General features: G+C 58.4%; 1 protein-coding gene across 1 annotated transcript in view; it reads right to left on the bottom strand.

Annotated features, from left to right (window-relative positions):
* SEZ6L (seizure related 6 homolog like) overlaps positions 1 to 20,965 on the bottom strand; it is a 44,497-nt gene extending 23,532 nt beyond the window's left edge. The window contains exon 1 of the mRNA XM_086623697.1: positions 20,899 to 20,965. Coding sequence (XP_086479823.1) covers positions 20,899 to 20,965 — 67 coding nt within the window. The remainder of the gene's footprint in view (positions 1 to 20,898) is intronic.
* Between the last annotated feature and the right edge of the window lie 1,322 nt (positions 20,966 to 22,287).

Raw genomic sequence — 22,287 nt, 5'->3', positions numbered from 1 at the left:
GCTGCTGCATCTGCTGCGGACATCTCGCCCCTGGGAGCTGGGACTGATCCTGCACCCCCCAGCACCCCCGCCCCACGCCAGCTCTGGGGGTGCCCTGCTCCTGGGAACAAGCCCCCTTCAAGCGCCCTGCTCTGCTATAAATCCAGGCCTAGGTGGATGAGCTTGGCTTGGGCATTGGGTTTCCAAGGGATTTCTCTAAGTTAGAGGATGCTGCTGAGGAGATCTGCTGTGCCACGCCATGCCGTGCCATGCTGTGCCATGCTGTGCCATGCCGTGCCATGCTGTGCCGTGCTGTGCTGTGCCGTGCCATGCCACTCCAGGGTGAGCCTCCCCCAGCCCCGGATGGGCACTGCCGGTAGGACACGCTGGCTGCCCGGGAGCAGGTGGGCATCACAGCGCTTGCCGTAGAGATGACTGTGAAGACCATGAGCCCCTGTGCGAGGTCAGGAGAGGGGGTGGCTGGGGAGGGGGTGCCTGGGAACAGCACATGGCACTGCCCTGGTGCAGAGAGCCCATGCTCGGGGGTGCTTTGTGCTGGCAGAGCTACTCCTCCAAACCAGCTGGGAACATGCAATAACCTTTCCTTTAAAAAGGTGCTGCCTTGATTTATTTGCAGAGCACAGTTCAATTTTTATTGCGTTCCCTGCCTCAAATGAGGTCCTCTCAAGGGTGAGATGGATGGCACGGCAGGAACCCAGGCAGCCAGGAGAGGGGACTGAGCAGAGCAGCGAACCCCGGCAGATGGTTCATCTCAGCCTTGTCGCCGGCCCCATCGGCAGGTGACGCGGGGCAATCGATAGCCCTAATGAGCAGAACTGCCTCGGAGCGCCGGCCGGCACCGCGCCTGCCATGAAGGACGTGCTCTGGGGCAGAGGCTCCCTCTGCTCCCGGGCTTGGGCACGCAAAATGCCAAGGCCAGGCAGCTCGGGCAGGTCTCCTGGAGCCGTGCCCTCCCTCGGCACGGAGCCAGCCGAGCCCCGGGACGCCCCGGCTGGCACTCACGTCCCCGCTGCACTGGGGCTCCTGGCGCTGCTGCCACCCACCAGAGCTGCTCCCGCAGCTGCACCAGTTCTGCCATCGGCAAAGGAGCAGCAGCTCAGGAAGGTGTGCATTGCTAATTAACCCAAAACTTCCTTCCTCCAGATCATATCCAGATGTCGGATAAAGGAGGGGTGTTGAGGCCGGTCTCTGATGCACCCCACATCGATGGAGGGCTGCCCGGGTGGGAAGGGGCAGGGGGGCCCGTGCATGTCGAGCTCTCACGGGACCTCTGTCCCACGCTGGTCTCCTGCACACACCGTAGAGATTTCACCGTCAGAGAGAAAAGTATAGATGGTTTGAGTGTGAACCAAGGATCTGAAAAAAAGCAGGTTGGGTCCGTCAAAACACTCTGGTGTGATGGATTGGAAACGCTTTGGTGTGGTTTCAGACTTTAAAAGATTTTTGCCTTAAATCTTGAAGAGCAGAAAAACCTGAATCAAAACAGTCTTTCATTTTCAAAATGTCAAAACAGACCGACAGAGCCTCGATGGCCGCCTGCCTCCAGACGGGAGATTCGAAACCTGCTCTTTCCTGCGGTTACAATTTCAGCAAATTAAGTTTTTCCAGTGGAAAAAAAAAAAGTTTTCCTCAAGAGCATCCTGACAGTTCAACCTATAAGCAAATAAAATAGTAGCAATCTGATCGTGGGTGAGTCATCCCCGTGGGAGTGCAGATAACAGCAGCCGGAGCCGTATCTGCCCGTCTCATCGGGCATCTCCGAGCCGCTCTCCTGCGTAACGGCTATTCTGTGCCACCTGGCGAGGCGGGAGCGGGGAGGCTCATGGATGGCTTTCATCCAAACATTCGGATCGCAGTTGGAGAAAAGAGAAAATCATTCTCCTACGGTTTAGTGCCCAGCATGGCACAAGGGACGCAGGAGCGGTGCCCATCCCCGGGTCCTTCTGCTTCCTGGGGTGACAGCCCGTGGGTGAAGGGACCCCCAGGACTCCAGTGCTCAGTCCTGCTGACCGGGAAGACGTGGACGTTGCACGTTCAAGGGCAGTAAGAGTGCTCTGCAGCAATTCCCGGGGCTTGTGCAAACCAGGGAGCTCTTAAAAATGACTGCTGGGGTGCAGCGGGGTGCGCGGATGGAGCCGGCCAGCACCCTTTCACAAGAGCTGTCCCGCAGAGCAATTATCCCACAGATAATTCAGGAGGAGAGAGGTGCTCAGGCTTTGCTGGGGAGGAGGCTGCAGCAGAGGTCAGGGAGCTTCAGGACCCATCTGTGTCCCGTTCCCGTGGGCAGCCGGACGTCCCTCCGGCGCAGTCCCCGGGTGCCACGTCCCTGCAGCCCGGCTGGTAACCAGCACCTTTCCTCACTGATTTGATCCCGCCCTGGAGCTCGGGCTGTGCTGGGCTCAGGCTGGGGACCCAGCTGGGTGCCAGGGCACCTGGGGCAGGATGGGGTCGAGGTGATTTTTACTCCATTTCCATGAATTTCCTAATGCCACGGAGACTCCTGGGGCCCTGGGGAGTTCCCGAACTGCTTTAAAATGCTGTTAAATTGGCCATGTGCAGGGGTTTATTTATGCTGCTAGGACTGTGGTCTGAATATTTCATTTTAAAATTTACATCTGTGTCACTAGCAACGCTCAAATAAGGTTGTCATGGAAACCCCTCATTACCGGGCAAGGCAGCTGGCAGCGGTGCCCAGCCCAAGGAGCCACGGCCGGGAAGGACCGGGCTCTGCTCCCCGCTGCCCACCCAGCTGCAGCTCCTGCACCCTGTGGCAAACTCGCCTTTGCCCGCAGAGGCAGCCAAGGGGAAGGGCGTTTCATTGGCACCCACTGCCCGTGGCCAGAGTGGGGCTTGGTGAGATGCTGGGGGACCCGCTGCGTGGGCAGGGCACACCGGGCTGGAACACAGTCCTGGGTGGCAGCAGGAATCCGTGCCCACGCGTGGCCCCAGCGCTGGGCTGAGACAGGTGGAAAAGCCGCGTGGATCGGCCGTGGGCAAGGGAGTTTCTGGGCACGGGTGGGAGCGGAGGGTTCGGGCTCTGCGGCAGGGGCTGCTTGCAGGCAGGGGAGATTTCCCGACAACGAAATCCTCTGTAAAATCCCGCTTTAGTGGTGAATCCGCGCTGCTCGTGCCTGACTTGCCTCGCTCAGGAGCAAGGACACCGCCAGGGATACGGGAATTAAACTTGCAAACCGCTCCCCATCGCGCTGCGGAGAAGCTCGTAACTGCTCTAATGATCCGCAGCAGCCCGACAGATGCCTGGAAATTACACACTTCTCCGAGCTACGAGGAAAATGGATTTTCCTCCCCGGTGCTGCTTCGTAGAGCCGGAATCAATGAGACTTCGACTCTCGGGCATTTTTTTCGGCCACGCCAGCTCCACACAGGCACCTGCAGCTCCCGTGGCTTTGGGGGGACCTGCTGATGCTCCACCCCGCTCCAGGAGCTGCTGCCTGTGGGTCCCTGTGATGCTGCAGCCCCGCTATGCCCCTCGCCCCCCCCAGCATCACCCCTGGCACGGAGCAGCCCTGGCAGAGCCCCATGTCCCCGTGTCCCCATGTCCATGGGGCTGAACCCAGCCCACGCTGGGAAACGCTCAGCTCCTTCCCAAAGGGGCTGGGACCCCGCTCCGCTGCAGGAGGAGCAGCAGCAGCTCACGAGGAAGAGGAATTAAAGAGGCTCATCCAATTATGGAGGAATCAAGAGATTTAGAGTATGGAAATGATACGACCTGTCGCGTGCCGACTTGTCCCAGCTCCGTACCGCAGCCGCCGCCTCCCCAGCTGATGGGTGGGATGAATTATCTGATGTTTCAGCAGAGATCCAGGGGCTGGTGGGGAGCACGGGGCACGGGAGCAAAGCCATTAGAGAGAGCGGCGCTTTGATGCAGATGTTAATTTGAGTTCACTGCAGTTTTTCATAACTCCAAATATAAGAAAGAAACGGTCTCTGCCTTGTTACGGGCCTCTCTGAAACAAATTAGCAGGGTGGTTTCAAGGAGTAATTCATTTTTTTTGAAAGCTAAGCCTCACTAGGTGCAAATACAGTTTCCCGTAGAGTTTTCCAGTCTTGCTGGTAAATCACTGTGCCAAACCTCCGAGCTCGGCCAGGTGCACCCCCAGGCTGGCCCCAGCCAGCGCCGAACACGGACACCCCGGGGAGGGGGACACGTGCCCCGGCTCCCTGCCGCGTCCCCATGGGTGTCCCTGCTCTGGAGGGGGTTTGTCACGAGGACGAAGGAGCGAAGGCAAACCCGTCCTGTGCCTCTCCTGGGCTCCATGGCTGGGATGCTCCTTCCTCAGGGCCTGCCCAGGGAGAGGAAATCGAGTATTTTGGCAGCTTTTCAGGATACAAATTGAACTGGGGGAAGAGAAGCTCCTTCTTTCGCAATCAATCATCCAGCCTAGTTGTCTATATCAGGGTATAAAATTAAATGGGTTCCTAAAGAGAGAGTATATTTAGATACAAAAAGCCCATTCTAGTCAGCTATCTGAGACTAAAATAATTAATCTCCCATCACTGTTAAGACGCAGCGGCGCAGATCTTGCGAAGCAAGTGCTGTGATTAACTCTTTGGGCGCAGGTCAGCCCCATGAAAGGCAGCTCGTGCCCTGTGCCATGCCGCAATGCCATGGGGGCTCCTGCCAGCTCCTGCCCCGGCCAGGCTGTGCTTCACTTCGCCCCTGCCACACCACGCCAGCACCTCCCCACTCTTGTGCTGCTCTGCCCTGTCCCTGCCCTTTGGGTAATGGAGGGGACGCAGGAGCCCTGGCAGGGATGCAGGAGCCCTGGTAGGGATACAGGAGCCCTTGCAGGGATGCAGCCGGTCTCAGCAGCTCTGCTGAAGGCAGGACACTGCTCGTGGGGAGCGAGGCAGGAGCCCTCTGCCCTCTGAATTGCGTCCCTCGGTCCTGAGGATCTGCGCTGCAGCCCGGCGGGGCACCGCGCTCGTGTCCCGACTGTCACTACCTCGGCCAAGACAGGTGCCAGGCCAGGGGTGACCAGCCTGGGCATCTCACCGGGCACACCAGAACTGCACAAGCCATAGTCCACTGCGTCTGGGGGCAGCTGGGAAACAATTACCAGGTACACAGCCATAAAACATCTGCAGAGACAAAGTTTCATCTAATTATAGCAGACGACTGTTTCTCTGCCCGGCTATAAATCATCCACGCTCTCACTTGCAGGCACTCACATCCACGGATTATTTGACTACTCAAAACCTTCTTCTGTTGTTCTACCTGTCTGGAGCGTGTTCACGGCTTGGGTTGATTTGATTTCCACTCCAGAATTGAAATATGAGATGACAATATCATGTCAGAGATCCAGGGGACCAGAACAGCGTGGCTGCCCTGCGCTGCGCAGGCTGGGCAGCTGGAGGATTCGGATTCTGCCCGAGCGGATGGCACAGCTGCTGCATCAACTGCAAGGCATGGGGCAGAGCTGAGCTGCCTTTTGCCAAATCTGTTTGGCAACACTTTACATTTCTTTCGCAAGATGTAAGTGGGATCGCAGCGTGGCTCTGGTCCTAAGGGAGCAGGTACCGGCAGCCTCCTCGGGGTCAGGTCGCTGCCTCCCCCATGGCAGCAGGGGAGGACATGGCTGGCACTGCTGCTTCCTGTGGCTGCTGAACCCCAGAGGTTTTCCCAGGGGTACCTAAAAACCATGTCTTTTTTATTTTGGAGTACCCCAAAAGATGCCCTGGGGCACCTCAGGGCGGGATCTGAAGCCCACCAGCTTTTGACCATCTTCCCGGGGCACAGAGGAGCCTCAGAGCAATGAAGGCAGTGCAGGTGAAGCCTGGCATGGTGGCACCTGCCATGCTCTGCTCTCCTGGCCCAATGAACTGAACTGGGCTTTTCCCTCCACCGGGACACGGCACCAGCCATTGCACCATGCACTGGGGAGAGCCAGGCAGAGCCAGCAGAGCTGGCGATGCTCAGTGCAAGGGATGCGGGACAGGCTGGGGATTCCTCGTGCCCCAGGCTGTGCCTTCATCCCCTGCATGCCCCAGCCCTCATGCACGGCCCGTTTCTCCCTCCCCAGGGACATAGTGGGGTTTCAGCTCTGTCTACTCGGTCGGTTCGTTGGGCTGGGTGTTGGGCTCAGTACATCCCCCAGTGCTGACGGTCGCAGCCCGCATCTCCCCGAAGGAGCTGCCCTCGGGAGGGAAACTTTTTTCCAAGCAACACTTTTCTTTGCGTTTTCTGGCCTCATGGAGGCCGTGCAGAAACCTGCCCGCGCAGAAACCTGCCCGCCTGCTGCCTGCTCCTGCCTCGTGCCCTTGAAAAGCCGCCGCCGTGCTCCTCCGGAATGGCGCAGCTCCGGCGCCTAATGATTCCTGACAGATTGCGCGCGGTCCCGCTGCCAGCAATCAGGGAGGCAGGAGAAGTGCTGGGTTACTGATGCTGGTGGTTATTACAGTTATTGGACTCCATCGATTACGGGGACGGGCTGTGCCGCGGAGGCTGTTAGGAAGTAGGGCAAAGCCCGGCGCTGCCCGTTCCTGCGCCGGCTGCCGGCCCGGCACGCCCCGGCGAAGCGGAGCGATCGCAGCTCGAAAGCGCACGTGGCCGAGGGACGGGACACGCTCTGCTCCCAAACGCCGTTTAGCAGCCCGGAACGCTGCCGGGCAGATGTGATGCACTCTGTCAGCCAGTCGCCTCCTCCATTACTTAGTGTTTTCCTTCTAAAGAAAGTAATAAACTGCACTTCAGCTGCCGGATCCTCATTATGTCAAAACAATTTTGGCTTTGGCAGCGTGGCAGCTCCCCGTGTCAGCCGGCACAGTGCGTGGCTCAGCACCGCGCAGGAGCCGCAGCGCCCGGCACGTCACCGTGCCGTGGGATGCACCGGCGCACCGCGCTGGCTTGCTGTGCCAGAAGTGAGCCCCTTTCTCGAGAAGATTTGGCTGAGGAAATATAGAATTCAATTTTCAGATTTTTAAACGTTTTTCTCAATAAAAGCAGAGTCGTTCTGCTGGGGGCAGAGCAGCTGCTCGGGGCTGGCACAGGCTTTGCCACCCCAGCCTGTCCCAGACCCTGGGACGGGCACCCAGCCCACCGTGGGACCATCGCTGCAGGGCAGTGGGCTGCTGCCGCTGCTCCTCTCAGTCCTCATTTCATTTTCAGCGACACAATTTTTTATGTAATGAATTGTCAGCTGTATCAGTCATCAGTGATTTGTGTTTCAAAGATGGCCTGGCAGAACTAATTCCGTTTCTGCACTACGTCGTGCCGGATGATGATAACCTGTGTACGGCTTCTCCCACAGAGCGCAGTGACGAGCCGCCGCGCTTTATTTTAATTAATACAGATAGCAAATATATTTTCATTAGCCATCAGGGTGTCAGGAGAGAAGCACGGTCCTCCTGCACGGTGAGCAGCAGCGGTGCCTGTGCTCGCGGTGCAGACCCCAGTCCTTGCCCAGCCCCAGCATCCCTCCGCACCCATGTGCTCCCGAACCGCACCAGCTGGGCAAGCACAGGGCAGTTTCCTACCAGCCCAGTACCAGTGGAATAACCCATCAGGCCCTGGAAAAAGCTAATTTAACCACACTGCCCCATGGCAGCAGCCCCCAGGGCTGGGGGGTGCAGTGCTGCAGGGCAAGAGCTCTCTGCCAGGCCAGGCAGTGTGGGTGCTCCAACACAAAACATCTCTCCGGTCCCTCCTCCCTCCAGTGCAATGATGAGGCACGTTCATAATTTCTGAAATTTAGAACAATTATGCCAGCTCCCTGGTATTTCTGACGAAAGCAGTCCCTTGTTCCCCAAGGGAGTAACAGCCTTCCCTGACCTCTGCTCTATTATTCCATTTGATTGATCTTAATTATGTCAGAAAGGATAATGATAGTCTTTGTGGGGGTGCAAGTACATCGGGAACAAAGACGACAGGCTCTTTGTTGAGAGCACACGAGGGCTGCTCGGGCATGGCAGCAGCACCCAGCTAACGAGCCGCAGGGTGCCCAGTCCTCTGCTCCCAGTGCCGCTGCCAGGGCACCACCAATGCCCAGGAAAACCCTCTATTCCCCCAAAATGGAGAAGCAGAAGGCTAAAAGTGTATCATTAACAAGAAAAGAGGACTTGGTCCTCTGGCTGGATCATGGCAGAGACCAGATCTGTGTCTCTCCCGTCGTGCCTGGCAGCAAGAAGGCCCCCACTGTGCCCTGGTGCCACACGCGTCAGGGCATCCTGCCCTGCCAAGAGGTGCCTCACTTTCCCCTGTGCCCACGCAGCAGCTCTGGCTGGCTCCCACCAGGCTCAGTGTGCTCACACCCTTCCCTCCCCATCCCAGACAGGGCACACTGTGCCCCCCGGGGACCTCACTGCCCCGAGGCTGTGGGATGCTGAAGAGGGGACATGGAACCACACATCCCTTTTAAGGGACTTGGCATTATCTCCTTCCCCCACCCCCAAGGATTCCTTAAATAGAAAAATCAGAAAACACAAATATGTAAATTGCCTGTTTTGTTCATTAATCACAGCTGGATGGGGTTAAATGAGAAAACCCTTAAACATGGGCACCTGAGGCTCATTCCTACCCCAGCCCATCTCAGGGTGGGTGCTGTGGGAGGACCGGGCTCTCAGCGGGGGCACCTCTGCAGTTTGCAGCTTCTCTGCTCCCATCAAAGCGGCGTTGGCAGCGGGTGGCACCGCAGCCGTTGTGCCGCGCCGGCTCGGGGAGCAGCGGCACCCGCCGAGCCTCTCCAGCACCACTTTGATGTTTGAGTCGGTGCACGGAACGGGGCTTCGGCAGATTTTTCTCACGAATTCTTGTAGAACACGCGTGTCGTATCGCCGGCGCTTGCGTGTGCTTCCTGGCGATGTTATTTTTCACACACCCTGCTGACTGGGAAACGCGGGGAGAAAGTACCTGACTCTGTTCTTCCCAGCAGGTAACGAATCAGCAAATTATAAAAACCAGTGTGTTGTCCGGCTTGGATAAGTTTTTTTTTTCTTCCTACTGCTGTTATTGTTTATGTTCCTACAGGGTAATTGTAATTTTTAATGTACTTTTGATAGCGGTGTAGTATGATTGAAATAGGCACATCTGAGAAATAAATCCGGTTTTTAAGGATTGCCTTTTTGACATGGAATATGAAATGCTCAGGGAAGGACCAGCTGCTGCTGAAGGGGGCCTGGGCTGTCCCTGCACAGGGACCGTGCCCCCAGGTCCTGCTCTGAGCTGGCAGGGAGGGTGAGCAGCAGCCGTGGGGCTGCCAGGGCTCAGAACCCACCGTCTGCCCCTTGTGACCCCCCGCTTGGCTCAGCACCTCCCTGGGCATCGCTCCCCTGAAGGGACGGTCGCATCCTGCACCTTTTGCTGCGGGTGCTTGGTAGGAACCCACGAGGTGCGGCGTAGCCTGTGGCAGCATTTCTGGAGCGAGGAGGCCGTGGGTCAGGGCTCTTGGCTCGTGAGAAACACAACAGCCGACTCCACGGGAGCAGGAGGAGCAGCAGCAGGTTCAACATAAACTCGTAACGTGTATTTTCCATCAGCGAACGCTCTGGTCTGCAGCCGGGAACGGGGCTGGGGACCTTCGGAAGGAACTTTTCAGAGCTGAATGTTTTTTTCAGGGTTGACTCAGACTCTGGGCTTGCAGTCCTGACTTCAAGTAGATCGTTGCCTTTGCTGTTCGTTCAGGCTTTGTGTTTTGATCAAAGATGCAATGCTGTAGAATCGAAGAAAGACTTTGCTTGTGAGGCCAGTTTGATGTGTGTGGAGTGGAAACATGGAAAAATACAGCCCTTGCCCATGGAAGCCAGCTCGGATAATCCGAGTCACCGGAGGAGACGTTATTTGCCATGACTCAATCCAGTTTGTGCGGTTGGGTGACAATGTACCGATGAGCGATGCTGCGTCGCGGTCGCCCTGCGCTGCATCCCGCCGGCGGTCCGGGGCACTTGGCACAATGGAGCATCTCCCCGTCGTGTTTCACCGTCAGCTGCTCCCCTGGCAGTGCCCGACTGACTGGAGCTGCCCTCAGCCCAGCACCACCCTCTTCTCATTGGCATTCCCATGTTTCTGCGTTGGTTTTATCTTGTTGGTCTGCAAAAGCTGGCTCCCCCGGCACAGAATGCCATCAAGGCACTGCCAGGGCTGCAAACAGGCAGCCTTGCTGATTCCTGGGGCTGGTGTTTTTTTCCAGGTCCAGACGTAACACTGAGGCGTGCGCGGTGCCCGAGACTGCGGGAAACGTTGGACATCTGCTGGGTTGCTGATGAGCAACGAGCTGTTGGTTCTGCCTTAGCTTGGCTCCCAGGGAACCTGTCAGATGCTCCGAGGGCAACAGACCAGCAGTGATGCCATTGCCAGAGCAGACGAGGTGCCCGCACACCTGTGCCCCAATCTCGCCACGCTGGTGATGCCCTGCGATGGTTCTGCCCGCGGTGCAGGCTGGTGGCACACGGAGCCTCAAAACCTCTACTCCATGCAAGTTTTTGGAGTCTGCAAGAGCAGCAAAAGCCTGTGGAAGATGGGCATGATGCTGGCATCTGGCAAAGCTGTTCAGGTGGGTCCAAGTGAGGAGACACGGGGGCTTCTTCCCGGGACTGCAGCCGTGCTGGGTTTGCGGAGGGGCAGCTGGCCTTTCACAGCAGGCTCCAGAGAAACCCCAACTGGAGGAATGGAAAATACTTTCGAATGTAGATGTAAAAGACATTTTTGCAGTGGGAAAACTAAAAAGGTTTGCCCCTCTGGGGGAGCAGGCTGCTCCCCCCCTTGTCACTGCCAGGAGAACGCCAGGCTGCAGCTGCGCGGGCCCTTGTTTTGCTGCACCCTTCCCTCCCTACCTTTCCTAATGAATTCCAAGAAAGCCTCAATGCATTCCTAAATGGGAACACAGCCTGTGTCCTTCACAGTCATCTACACAATAAAGACAGCCATTTCACCGCTGCCAGGCATGGGCTCCTCTGTGCGCTGGAAACAAAAGCTGAAAAGAAGCCTTTCTGGTTTTTGATTAGATCGCTTGAAAAGTTTGCTTTTAATTGAGACTGCCTCCCTGATTCCATCTAAGCTCAGCTCTAAACCCCTTACCGGAGAGCAGCCCCAGCATTCAGGCCGAGCTGCACCCATCCTGACCCCCTCTGCTGGAGGTGCGGAGCAAAGAGCTCAGGAGAAGCCGGAACCTTCATGCCTTTGGGATGCTGCACTGCTCGGGACACCAAAAGCTGCTTTCTCTCCTGCCAGGAGTGATGCCAATGCCAGGGAGCTCAGTGGCCCTGAGAACGGTGCTGCTGCTGGCCTGGGACCAAGGCAGGGACTGTGGACACCTGGAGCATCCCGCCGAGGAAACCCCCAAGCCCTGCACCCGTCAGTGCAGGAACGGCCCCAGACAATGCCAGTCCCAGCACCACAGCCGCCCACCAGCGCCAGCCCACCCCGAAGGCACAGACTCATGCCCGCCGTGACGCACACGCTGGCTCCGGTGCTGCTCCGGGCAGCGGGTGCGTGTGCCAAGAAGCTAAATTTAATTTTATTTTTTTTTTAAAAAAAGAATGAACGAGGAAGAAAGATTATTGCAGAAATTTTCTTTTGGGGAAATTCTGGCACAGAGACAAATCGAAATACTTCGGCGCAGGCTGAGGACTGAGTCTCGGATAAAAATAAAGCGGGACGTGGCAGCACCTTCCCAATGACATGAGCTCCATTCATCTCCCGGATGATGCTCCAGCCGTTTCGATGGCAGTGTACAAAGGCATTAGAAGTTACATTTTCCTTCGCTATTTCTCAAATATATTTGTGCTGGGAGATGTTTGTGGAGGTACATCGTGTGCCTCGGGCACAGGATTAATTCCAAACTGCCACCTCGCTTTTTGATGGGTTTGTAAATTCTGCTCTGTTGATTCGTACTCTCAGTAAATTGATAAAATCCTCTTTCCAAAACCTAATACACCATTTAGAGCTCACCAGGGTTTTAGACCTCATTGGCTCACATATTTATGTAAATATAGTGTACAACAGCAATTTAAAAACTGCTGCATGAATAATCTGGATGGATGATAAGGGGTGAAGGGAACCGAGTTGTCTGGCAGGGGCTGTGAGTCTGGAAAGCAAGTTTTCCACGTCTCGGGGGCTGGGATTTGGGACAGCTTTGCGGGTGGGTGGCTGCTTTGGGCAGCGTTGCCCCAGGATCCGTCCCCGCTGCACTGGAGCTGGCTAACCCTGACGGAGTTGAGAAGAGTCTGACGTCTCTAAGGATGCTCTTGGGGTCCCCTCGGGTACGGGGCTGGCAGGGCTGGGCACCCCCTGCCCCGCTAATAGCGAAGCAGCGCTTGGGTCGCATTTTTAACGTCGTTAGCACCATCCACCTTTCTTGTTGTAAATCCTTCCCTCGTTTGTTTCCTGTGCAACGGGGGAACCGATGGCTGATGTGTCCAGGCAGACAATTTAGGGACTTGGTGTCTGCTCAAACGGACGTTTAGGACTGTCAGGAGTAGCCTGATTTTCACTGAAATTGCATTTAAATCATCATCAGAAAACGCAAGCCTACTTCCTGCGTATCCTCGTGCAGCCCCGTCGCCGGGGGAAGAGCTGCGGGAAGGCGGCGGAGGGGATGTCGGAAGTGATGTCCTCCGGTATTGTCCCCCAGCCACCCATCTACTCGAGATGAAGGAGCTCGTCCACAAAATGTTGACACGCTCCATTAATCCACCCTAAAAAGTCAGATGGAGACTCTCTCTTGAATTTTAAATATTTTCAGCCGTTCTGACTAGCTCGGAAATCACTCCAGATTGACCATTTTCCAGAACATTCCCTCGCTCCCCCCACATTATTCCTGTTTCATTAGTGCCGGGATGCTCGAACTAATTTATCTTCATTGGTTTATTGCACCACTCGCAGAACCGCACCGACCCCAACGCTGAGATGTCGCTGGAGCCCCCTCTGCCACCCCCTCACCTTCCCCATCCGGAGGGGACTGGCACCAGAACTGCTCCCGCTGCTCTCTGCCCACTCTGCCCCAGCTCCCCATGGCAGTGCCAGGTCCCCACAGTCGTTCCCTCGTTGGCGGGCTGGAGCAGGCCACCGAAGCCCCCCGCAGCCCTGGGGGGCACGTTTGCTGCCCCTTCTCTAGGGTCATCCCTTAGAGCCGCTTCTCCGAGCACGGCTCCCGGTGCCGCAGGTCCCTGCTTTGGCACATAATGCCAAGTGTGTGAGACGGACAGAGATGTGAAAATCCTTTCTGCTGAGCATGTGACACCACTCCGGGATCAGTCCCACAGATATTCCTTCTGTCGCGCTTGAATTTTTGGATGCCTTTGCATTTGGCACCAAATTTCCTCTCCAGACTAAAGCTTTGCATTTGGAATTGTGCCTCCAGAGCCGGGTTTAGTGGCCAGGCTGCTCATGCCTTCCCTCCCCACTGCTGCCAGGAGCTCGGCTTTCACTTCCATGAATTTTCCTTGTACCTTCCTGCTGCAGCCATCCATCTGTCCTGGGGTGCTGAGGCCCTTTTCCTTTCTGCACCCCTTCCCCCTGCCCGAGGGGACGCAGAGCCAAGCCCCTGGCCCTGGGGGAGTCGCTCAGGCTCCCCAGGGGTTGAACACCTTCTATTGCAGGCACCGGGATCCTGGGGTGGGGAAAAGGGAGAAGGATCTGGATAAATTTGTGCTTGTCCCAGCACAACGCAGACCCGGGAGATCCAGGTGGAGCTTCCTCGCTTTGCGTCGGGAAAGCTCTGGGTTCAGCCGGCACACAGGTCCCTCTCGGTCGGCTGCTCGTCTGGCCTCTCCCCAGGGAATGCAAAAGGAGCAAAAAAGAAAAAAATAAAATAAGATAGCAAGGTTGGGGCTGTGCTCTCTGCCCACACTGTGAGGACTTCAGCTCTGGCTGCACCACTGCCAGGAATTTTAGCAAGTAGAAAAAGGAATGGAGGGGAAAGCAGCTTCTCAGCACCCTGGGAACAAGGGGAAGTCCTCCCCAGTTGGGGACGGTGTTACCCCTGTGCACCCCCCAGCCACTGCAGGGACAGTGGAGGGTCCCCCATGCCACGGGGCTGCCACCCCCCTCTCCACCCATGCCCCTGGCCGGCCTGGGACGATGGCCGGTGCAGGGGGACCACGGGGTCCCGTTCGGGCTCCCCGGTCGCTCCCCCCAGGCTGTGCTCAGGCTGCTCAGCTGGATCCCTGCTTCTACAAATCCCTGTGACTCCAGCAGCTTTAGCAGCATGATGCTAACTCACAGCAACACGCTCCGAAGGGTTTGTTATTCCATGGCCACGTCATCTGACAAAGACGTTGGGCCAGAAATAGTGCTGTCTCAAAAGCACAGGAGGAGTGTGCCCTTCCCGCCCCAGCTGCAGCCCCCGGCTCTTAAAGTTCCTGGCAGTTCCTTGCTGATGACCCACACTCCTGTTTTTTGGGGGTCCCGGGGCTGCCAGGGTGCACTGAGCTGTGTCAGGACACAGGCACCGGCTGTGACCGCTCCAGCATCCCCCCAGCCATAGGGACCACGGCTATGGATTCAAGTCGAAGATGCACTTGCACTTGTTTATCAATCCCGTGCCACAGGCTCTGCTAGAAATCCACACCGCTTCGCTCTCCGCTATGAAAAATGAGTCTCCCTTCCTCCAGCTGCTTCCCGGCTTTGCCTCTTCCACCTCAGGCTCTAGTCGGCTCCTCCAGCTGCCCAGCTCCCTGGATCTCTTCTAATTTCTGAAATCCGTACGGATGAAGCCTGAGAGGTAACAGAGCTGAGTGACAAGGAGGTCACCGCAAGTGTCAGAAGTTCATTTATTCCCCTTTTTCGTCTCCCCAGAGGTGCGGTTACTGGAGTGATCGCTCCGAGGGATGGCAGAGGGCGAGCAGCCCGTCCTGCCCCAGCAGCTCTGCATCCTCCAGGACAGCCCCCAGAGGGCTCAGGGCTGGGGGGCCCCTGAGCGAGGACGTGTCTGTCCTGGGCTCTCCTGTCCTGCTGGGGCAGGGCAGGTCTCCAGCAGGACAGGACGCAGATGGGAGCAGAGCGGAGCAGCCCCACGGGGCTGTGCGAGAACATCCTTAACAACGTGTCCGTTAACCAGCTGTGAAATGAGACGGACAGACAGACAGGCAGCTGGTGATGTGTCCTCCGAAACAAAGGGCACCTTCCCTCAGCGCCTCAGCACAACAGGGCTGCTCTCTGCAAAGCTTTTCTCCTTCGCTCCCCCCAGGCTCACACAGACGCAGTTTCCCGGATGCCGAGTGGACTCGGGGCTGCAGCGGGAGCAGCCGAGGCACCGGTGTCACGTGGGTCTCCTCCGTGCATCCCATCGAGGCATCGCTCACGTGCACACCAGCACGAAAAACGATCTTGTGAAGCAGGTCCTTTTGGGAAGGGTCTGGAAAGTCGTGGAAGACAGTTGCGAGCAGCGGCGGAACCGCAGGAACCTGAGTCAGAGCGACGCCGAATCCTCCCTCGCCCCACTGCAGCCCCTCAGAGCCTTCCCCACACCCCGTGTTCCTCTCTCCATCTCAGCAGGGCAGCAACGTGCAGCGCAGAGCTGTGCTCTGCTCCGCAGGATCCAGTGTTTTGACCCTGGGACATGTTAGAGATCGTTCTGTCTCTCTTTGGATCACATCGTTTGCCAAACAACACCTCTTCCCTTCGCGTCGGCAGAGGGAATGACCAGCCCCCTGCACGGCGGGTGCCGCTGGGGAGGGTAGTGGGGGTTCCTGCCCTTCTGAGCCTCTTTGGCAGCGGGTCGGTGGCATTTTCCCGTGGCCGGTTTGGCCATGTGTGTGTGACCTCCCTCTGAAAGCAGCAGTGGAAAAGCAGCTCCACTGGGCTCTGCCTGTGCCCGCCCCGAGGGATGTCGATCCTGGCCCAGCATGCCCAACACAAGGACTGTGAAGAGCCTTTTTGTTTGCAGCCCTGCCTGCTATGCCACCCCCAGCAGAGTTAAACCCCCCTAGCACCCACACTCCTCCCTGCTGCTGCCCCGAGGCCATGGCTGGAGGGATGGCAGGTCCCTGTCCCCACTGCCGAGGGCGCTGGCACCGGCTGTGCCCTGGGGTATGGCATCCAGTCATTATTAGCCAGCTGGATTGAGTTGAATATAATGAACTACTAATTAACTAATCAACTCAAGGTACCGATCCTGCCTACAAGAGGCAGGCCATTTCCTCCTGGCTGTGGAAGATGCAACAGTGTCCTTGGTGCTGCACCCCAGGCTGGTGAGCAACAACTGGTGACCCCGATGTGATACATCCGTGAGACCCTGGGAAGCCCCGACTCCCTCGCTGGAGCCGAGAGCCCGAGCCAAAAGAGCCGGAGCCGGGAGCCCGAGCGAGAGTCCTTCGGAGAAGAAGGTAAAGCTGCAAGCCCCGATGTGGTATTCGTGGGAGGGAAGTGTGCTGGAGTTGGATGAATGGACTGGGTCTCTGCTCACCATAAAGCCTTTGTGAAAACAAAAAATGGTAAAACAAAAAGGGGGAATTATGGCATCCAGTCATTATTAACCAGCTGGATTGAGTTGAATATAATGAACTACTAATTAACTAATCAACTCAAGGTACTGACCCTGCCTACAAGAGGCAGACCATTTCCTCCTGGCTGTGGAAGATGCAACAGCGTCCTTGGTGCCACAGCCCAGGCTGGTGAGCAACACTGGGGTTTCTGCTCCTGAGCTGTGGTCTGCTGGAAACGTCGCTTTTGGTCCCCCTGTATGCCCCTCTGCTAAGCAAGGGGATGGCTGGGTATCGCCAACAGCCCCAGGACGTGCCACTGTGCTGTGTTCGGTACCGGCGTGGTTCATCCTGGTGCCCACTCTGCTGAAGCCCTGAAGGGGAGCAGGTGGCTGTGGGCTGTGTTCACCCTCCCTGGCTGCAGGTGAACCCCCTCAGACCTGCTGGGTGCCTCTGACCGAAGCAGGGACATGTTCCTGCCTTACTGAGTGCCCTGTGCCCGGCGAGTCCAGTGGTTAAAGACACAGAGCTCTCGCAGCGCTGGATTCAGCAATTTCATACCCCTGACAGGAGTGTAAATCCATCCCGATGGACTGGAAAATTGGAAAGCCACTGCTCATGCTGTATGTCCTATAGACATCTACCTGCACTCCGGAAAGATACATTTATTGGCAGGCTCCAGTTCCAGCCATGTAACTGCACGTTATGCTAATTAAAATATAGCCTGTGTTTTGTAACAGGATTTCCTTGGAGCGTATTTTACTGTTCAGTAACCGCTTTCAAATATTTGAAAAATAAAATCGCATCGAGTAAATAACTTTTGGATTGCTCACGGAAGGTTAGTCTTTTTTTTTTCCCAAAGCCCGCTGGAACTGGCTGTACTCATCGCAATGACAGAGGATGTAAAATACACGGATTTCTGAGGCTGCTTGTAGTCTGGATCAAAAGCTGTGTGTTATTTAATCATACAGAGCCCGTTTCATTTTTCAAAAAATCTGCTGGTACAAAACGGGATAAGGAAGCGCCGCAGCACTCAGCCCTGACCCTCCGCACGGGCAGGACCAGCTGTGCCCCCCGGCAGGACCAGCCACTTTCGACACCGGCGTTACCCACCCAGTGACGTCCCCCCCCACCTCCGCGTGCGCTGCCTCGGCTGTGCCTTATTATCTATTAATTCTGGAACCCGGCAGAAGCTGACGTACAGCTGCAGGGGATGGATTACACACCGATATGTTCTGCACTTCCATTTTTACGTGGATTGCTTTTGCAGGAGCTCTGCGTGGCGTTCCGTGTGCCCAGCGAGCACAGTCAGCTCCATCGGTCTACAGCCTCCTCCTCCAGCCCCAAACACTTGTGTCACGTTCCTCACTGACAGAGGAGGTAAAATGTATAAAACAAAAAATTTGTGACGCTGTAACATCCACAAAACACACACTTTAAATAACATCTTTGTATATTCATAACGGCAAAAATGCAGGAGAAGTAGAGGGCTAAGAGATACTCATTTCATTTGCTACAGATCCAGACTTTCCTTGTTCTTCCTGCTAAGGAGGAGGGAAGAGGAGACATTTAGTACGGCCTCTGGGACTGTACTAAATCAGACAAATCAACCTCCCCATCAGATAAATTCTGTTCCCCGTTATCTCCGGCCGCACGGCCCACGGGCAGCCGGGGGTGCTGCTCTCTGGCTGCTGCAGAGGACGCAGCTCGGGGTGCTGCAGACTGCAGCGAGAGCACGCCACTCACTTGTTGCAGCCCTCGCTGAGCTTCTGCTCTGTTTCCCTTCCCGCTGGACACGCCGGACCTTCTGGAAAAATTCTCTGGCGGTCCTGCGCTCACCACAACGCCAGGTGCATCTCTGTGCCTTGCTGTTCCGCTGTTCCTCCAGCCAGGAAGTGCCCAAAGGCGTGGAAGACAGGAAGGGGGAGTGCAGATGACAGGGGGATGGAGGAGCCCGATGCTCAGCACCCCCCAAGCTGCAGTTCTGCTCCTGGCCCCGCAGCCTCAGGAGGGGTTTGCTGGTCTCATCACAACCTCTGGCAGACACCGGTCCGCATGGCCACCGCCACACCAAACGGGATAGATTTAGAAACCTGGGATCTCCTGGCGGGTCTGGCTGCACCCACACCATCCCTAGCGACCAGGCTTTGCTCAGTGCCAGTCCTGGCCTGAGCCTGCCCTGGCAGCACGGGCAGTGCAGGCAGCACAGGCAGCACTGCCACTCTCCTCTGCCCGCGGCTGCCAGCCTGGACGCAGCCTGCCCACCTGCCCGCTCCCCCCACGTTGGCACATTGCATTAACACAGCACTAAATAAATATCTACACGGATGACCGTGCTCTCTGCACGCTGCTGCCCGGAGCCTGCTGGCACGAGTCCTGGTGAAGGAACGTGCCTCCGCTGCCTGTTGTGCTGCTGTGCTCCGTGCCGGTGGGTGGGTGCAAGCGGATGCGGAGAGGAGAGGCTTTCACACCTCCTCTCTGTTGATCTGAACGGCTCCACAAGTGCAAAGCACCAAAAAGCCACCAGCCGAGCAACCGAGCAGTGCAAGCCCTGGGAAATTAGCTGTTTCTTGAAAGCACGAACGGAAAGCGCAGGCAGATGGAGCACAACAAACGATCTCTCTGCAGGGTCTGATCCTGCTCCCCCTCACAGTTTGGGAACAGGAATGCGTGCCAATCCGGGCCCCGGCTGTGACCTCCTGCAAACAGATCCACAAGCCTCCCACCCGGCACAGGGAGAGCTGCCACCGCTGCTGGCTCCAGGGCTGCGTGTGCAGGAGTTTGGGATTTTACAGCAATAATTCACCGAACCTTGTAAAGGGTCAACTATTTATCAGCTCCCTCTCTGCCAAGGAAAGAGGAGTTCAGTACGCTGTGTTCTCGTACCCTGAGATTTATGACAGATTGCGCTTGCCATAAGGGCCAAATCCTGTTCCTGAGGTGCTGGGCTGCCTGCTGGTGCTCCCAACGGGTGCTCGGGACCGGGCAGCCCTCCTGCCTCCCGGGCACACAGCAGCAGTGGAGCCATGAGCCCTGGATGGGGCCCTGCCCTCGCTTGGTGTGTTTGCCCAGCTCCCCCAGACCCCCCCAGCAGCACGGGGACCGCCGCTGTGCGCACACATCTCCCACGGCCGCTCACCAGCGGCCTGGACAAGAGTGTTAGTGTAACACGACGGAGTAAAGGCTCTCTCGGTCCAGATGCTGAAACAGGATAGAAGCAATTGTGAATAGAGGCTTCGGATCCAATTCCTGCATGTGTACATGCATGTCCACACGCTGAACACAAACCCACGCAGGTGAGAGAGAAAATGCCATAATCTGCACCCATTTCTGTTCTGTTACCCAGAAAGAAGGATGGATTCTATAATACAACCTCTGTATGGAGAGCAGGGTTTAAGATCAAGAAGTCAAAGTCTTTCAGAGCAATCTGAACACGAGAACAGAAACCGAAGCCAGGCTGGTGGCACTGCACAGCACTCCCGACACCGAGAGCTGTTAATCTTTGCTAAAAACACACCGTCGGCCCTGGAGGTCAGCCTCCCAGGCCCTGCACAAACACTGCAGCACAGCCGGGCGCTGGCCTCTCCCGTTCTCCCTCTGATCAATCCGCATTGGTAACCACAGCCAGCACCACACCAAAACCCGGCTGCCGCGTCCCCGCAGCCTTCCAGTTACGAGAGACCTGGAGCAGAGCGATCCGAAAGCACCGCGGTAGTTTGCAATCACTTTGCCAAGTCACCCGCAGACGGGTCCCGAAGCCTGTTCTTAGGTCCGTCATCACGGCAGCGGGAAAGGGAGAGGGAGCAGATTCGCGTGGAAACGTGAAACACGTGGAATGAACACGCAGCCCCCGGGGAAACACTCCCCACCCCACCGCCATCCCCTGCGTGCCCAGGCCGGTGGGACGGGAACAGCGGCAGGGACCTGGCACCGGGGGCTGGGGGCACCGGGGGCTGGAGGCACCGGGGGCTGAGGGCACCGGGGGCTGGGGACAGCGGGCTGCTCTCCGTGCCGGAGGGAGGCGCAGAGTCCGGCACGGCTCCCCCGGCGGACACGGCCCCCACCAGCACACGGTTCCCCGCTCGGCCGCGGCTCCCGGAGCGGCCCCGGCGGCGGGCGCTGTCCGCCCCGCGGTGCTGAGCCGCGCCGTCCCGCCGGGCCCCGCCGCTGCTGCCGGTGCCGCTGCCGGTGCCGGTCCCGGTGCCGGTGCCGCTGCCGCTGCGCTCCCGGCAATGCCAGAAGTTTCAGCCCGGCCCGGGGAGCAGCAGAAGCGGGGGGTCTCCGGTCGGGGGTGGCACGGCCGGTTCCAGCAGCCCCTCCCCGGTCCGACTCCCCCCTTCCCGGTCACGCCTGCATCCCCTCCGTGCCCGGCCCCGGCCGGCGCCCCACTCCCCGGCAGCGCTCGCACCCCCCCGGCCGGGAGGCGCAGGGCCCCGGCGGTGGCGGCGGCCGTGCCCGGGGAGCCCCGCTCCGCTCCGCGCCGCAGCCCCGGCCCGCTCCGCCCCGCTCCGCCCCGCTTACCTGGGCGCGGGGCCGCGGGGCTGCCCAGCAGCAGGGCGAGCAGGCAGAGCCCGCGGGGCCCCGGCATGGTGCGGCGGCGGCGGCGGGCGCGGCGGAGCCTCCGCGCTGCTGCGAGCCGAGCGGAGCCGAGCGGAGCGGGGCCGGGCCGGGGGCGGGGGCTGGGGCTGCCGCCGGAGCCGGAGCCGGCGCGGGGGAGCGGGCGCGGCGGAGGGCGGAGAGGAGCGGCGCGGCTCGGCGCGGAGCGGCGCGGAGAGGCGCGGAGAGGAGCGGAGCGAGCGGCGGGGGAGGGCGCCGGCGGCCGCCCCGGCCCCCGCGCAGCGCCGTGCGCTCCGGCCCCGCCCGCGGCTCCCCCGGCCCCCCCGGCTCGCCCCAGCCCCACCGACCCGCTGGGCTTCCCCGGCCCGGGGATCCCCGGGCTCGCCGCAGCGCCCTGCGACCCGTCTCAGCCCCCCCCCGGTCCTCCGGTCCCCCATGGCTTCCTCTGTTGTCTCCTACTCCCCCAGCCTTCCCCCAGCTCCAGGAGCCCCAGTGCCCCCCAGCCTGGGCAGTGCTCTCCACTGCAGGCCCTTGCCCAGCCTGTGCCCAGTCTCTTGTATCGTCTCACTGCCCCTTGTCCCCAAGCCCCCGTAGCATCCCAAGCCCTCCTCAGCATCCCAAACTCCCTCAGAACCCCAACCCCCTCGCAGCACCCCAAGACCCTCTCACCTCCCTGCTCAAGCCCAGCCTTACATCCCTCCCCTCCCCTCATCTCCCCCAAAGCAGATTGTGAATAGGGCAGTGGTACTGGGGCGGGGGCTGATCCAGGCCCTGTGCCCCCCTTGGGATCCTGGATGCAGCAGGGTCTGGTCCTGCTGCTGGAGCCAGTGAAGCCAGGCTGGGAGGGAGCTGCACGCTGCAGCCTGACCCACCGCAGTAGGATGATGGAATCTGGGCATGTAAGAGCTCATATTCTGTGGAAGCTGTGCATAGCACCCCCTTCCCCATAATGTGGGGCTGGCACCGTGGCCACGGGTGAGCACCGGAGCCCCCTCAGCCCTGCAGCAGAAGCAGCAACACACGGACAGTCCCTGCTCAGCACCCAGCCCCGGAGCTCCACAACCTTCTTGTCTCCAGGCAGGACTGTGGGCCTGAGGGCTCCCAGGAGCTCTCTGCCTGATCTGATCCTGCCCTGGCCACCGGCACCTACAGTAGGCTGAGAGCTTCCAGCAGGCCCCCCCGAGCCCGTCAGAGCACACGGTGTAATTGCACTGGCTTTGACAAGAACAGGAATGGAGGCGGCGTTCTCTTGAAATCCCAAATTCTACCCTGAAATGTTTTCTGTAAATCACCTCCCGGTGAGAGCTGCCTGGTCCTCCGGCCACTCTGCCTGTCAAGTCGAATAGCCAGAGC

Source organism: Tauraco erythrolophus, chromosome 19 (genome assembly GCF_009769465.1).
Source record: "Tauraco erythrolophus isolate bTauEry1 chromosome 19, bTauEry1.pri, whole genome shotgun sequence".
In the NCBI taxonomy this organism is placed as follows: domain Eukaryota; kingdom Metazoa; phylum Chordata; class Aves; order Musophagiformes; family Musophagidae; genus Tauraco; species Tauraco erythrolophus.
The sequence above is the reverse complement of the archived record's forward strand: the minus strand, read 5'-3'. Positions and strand labels throughout refer to the sequence as shown.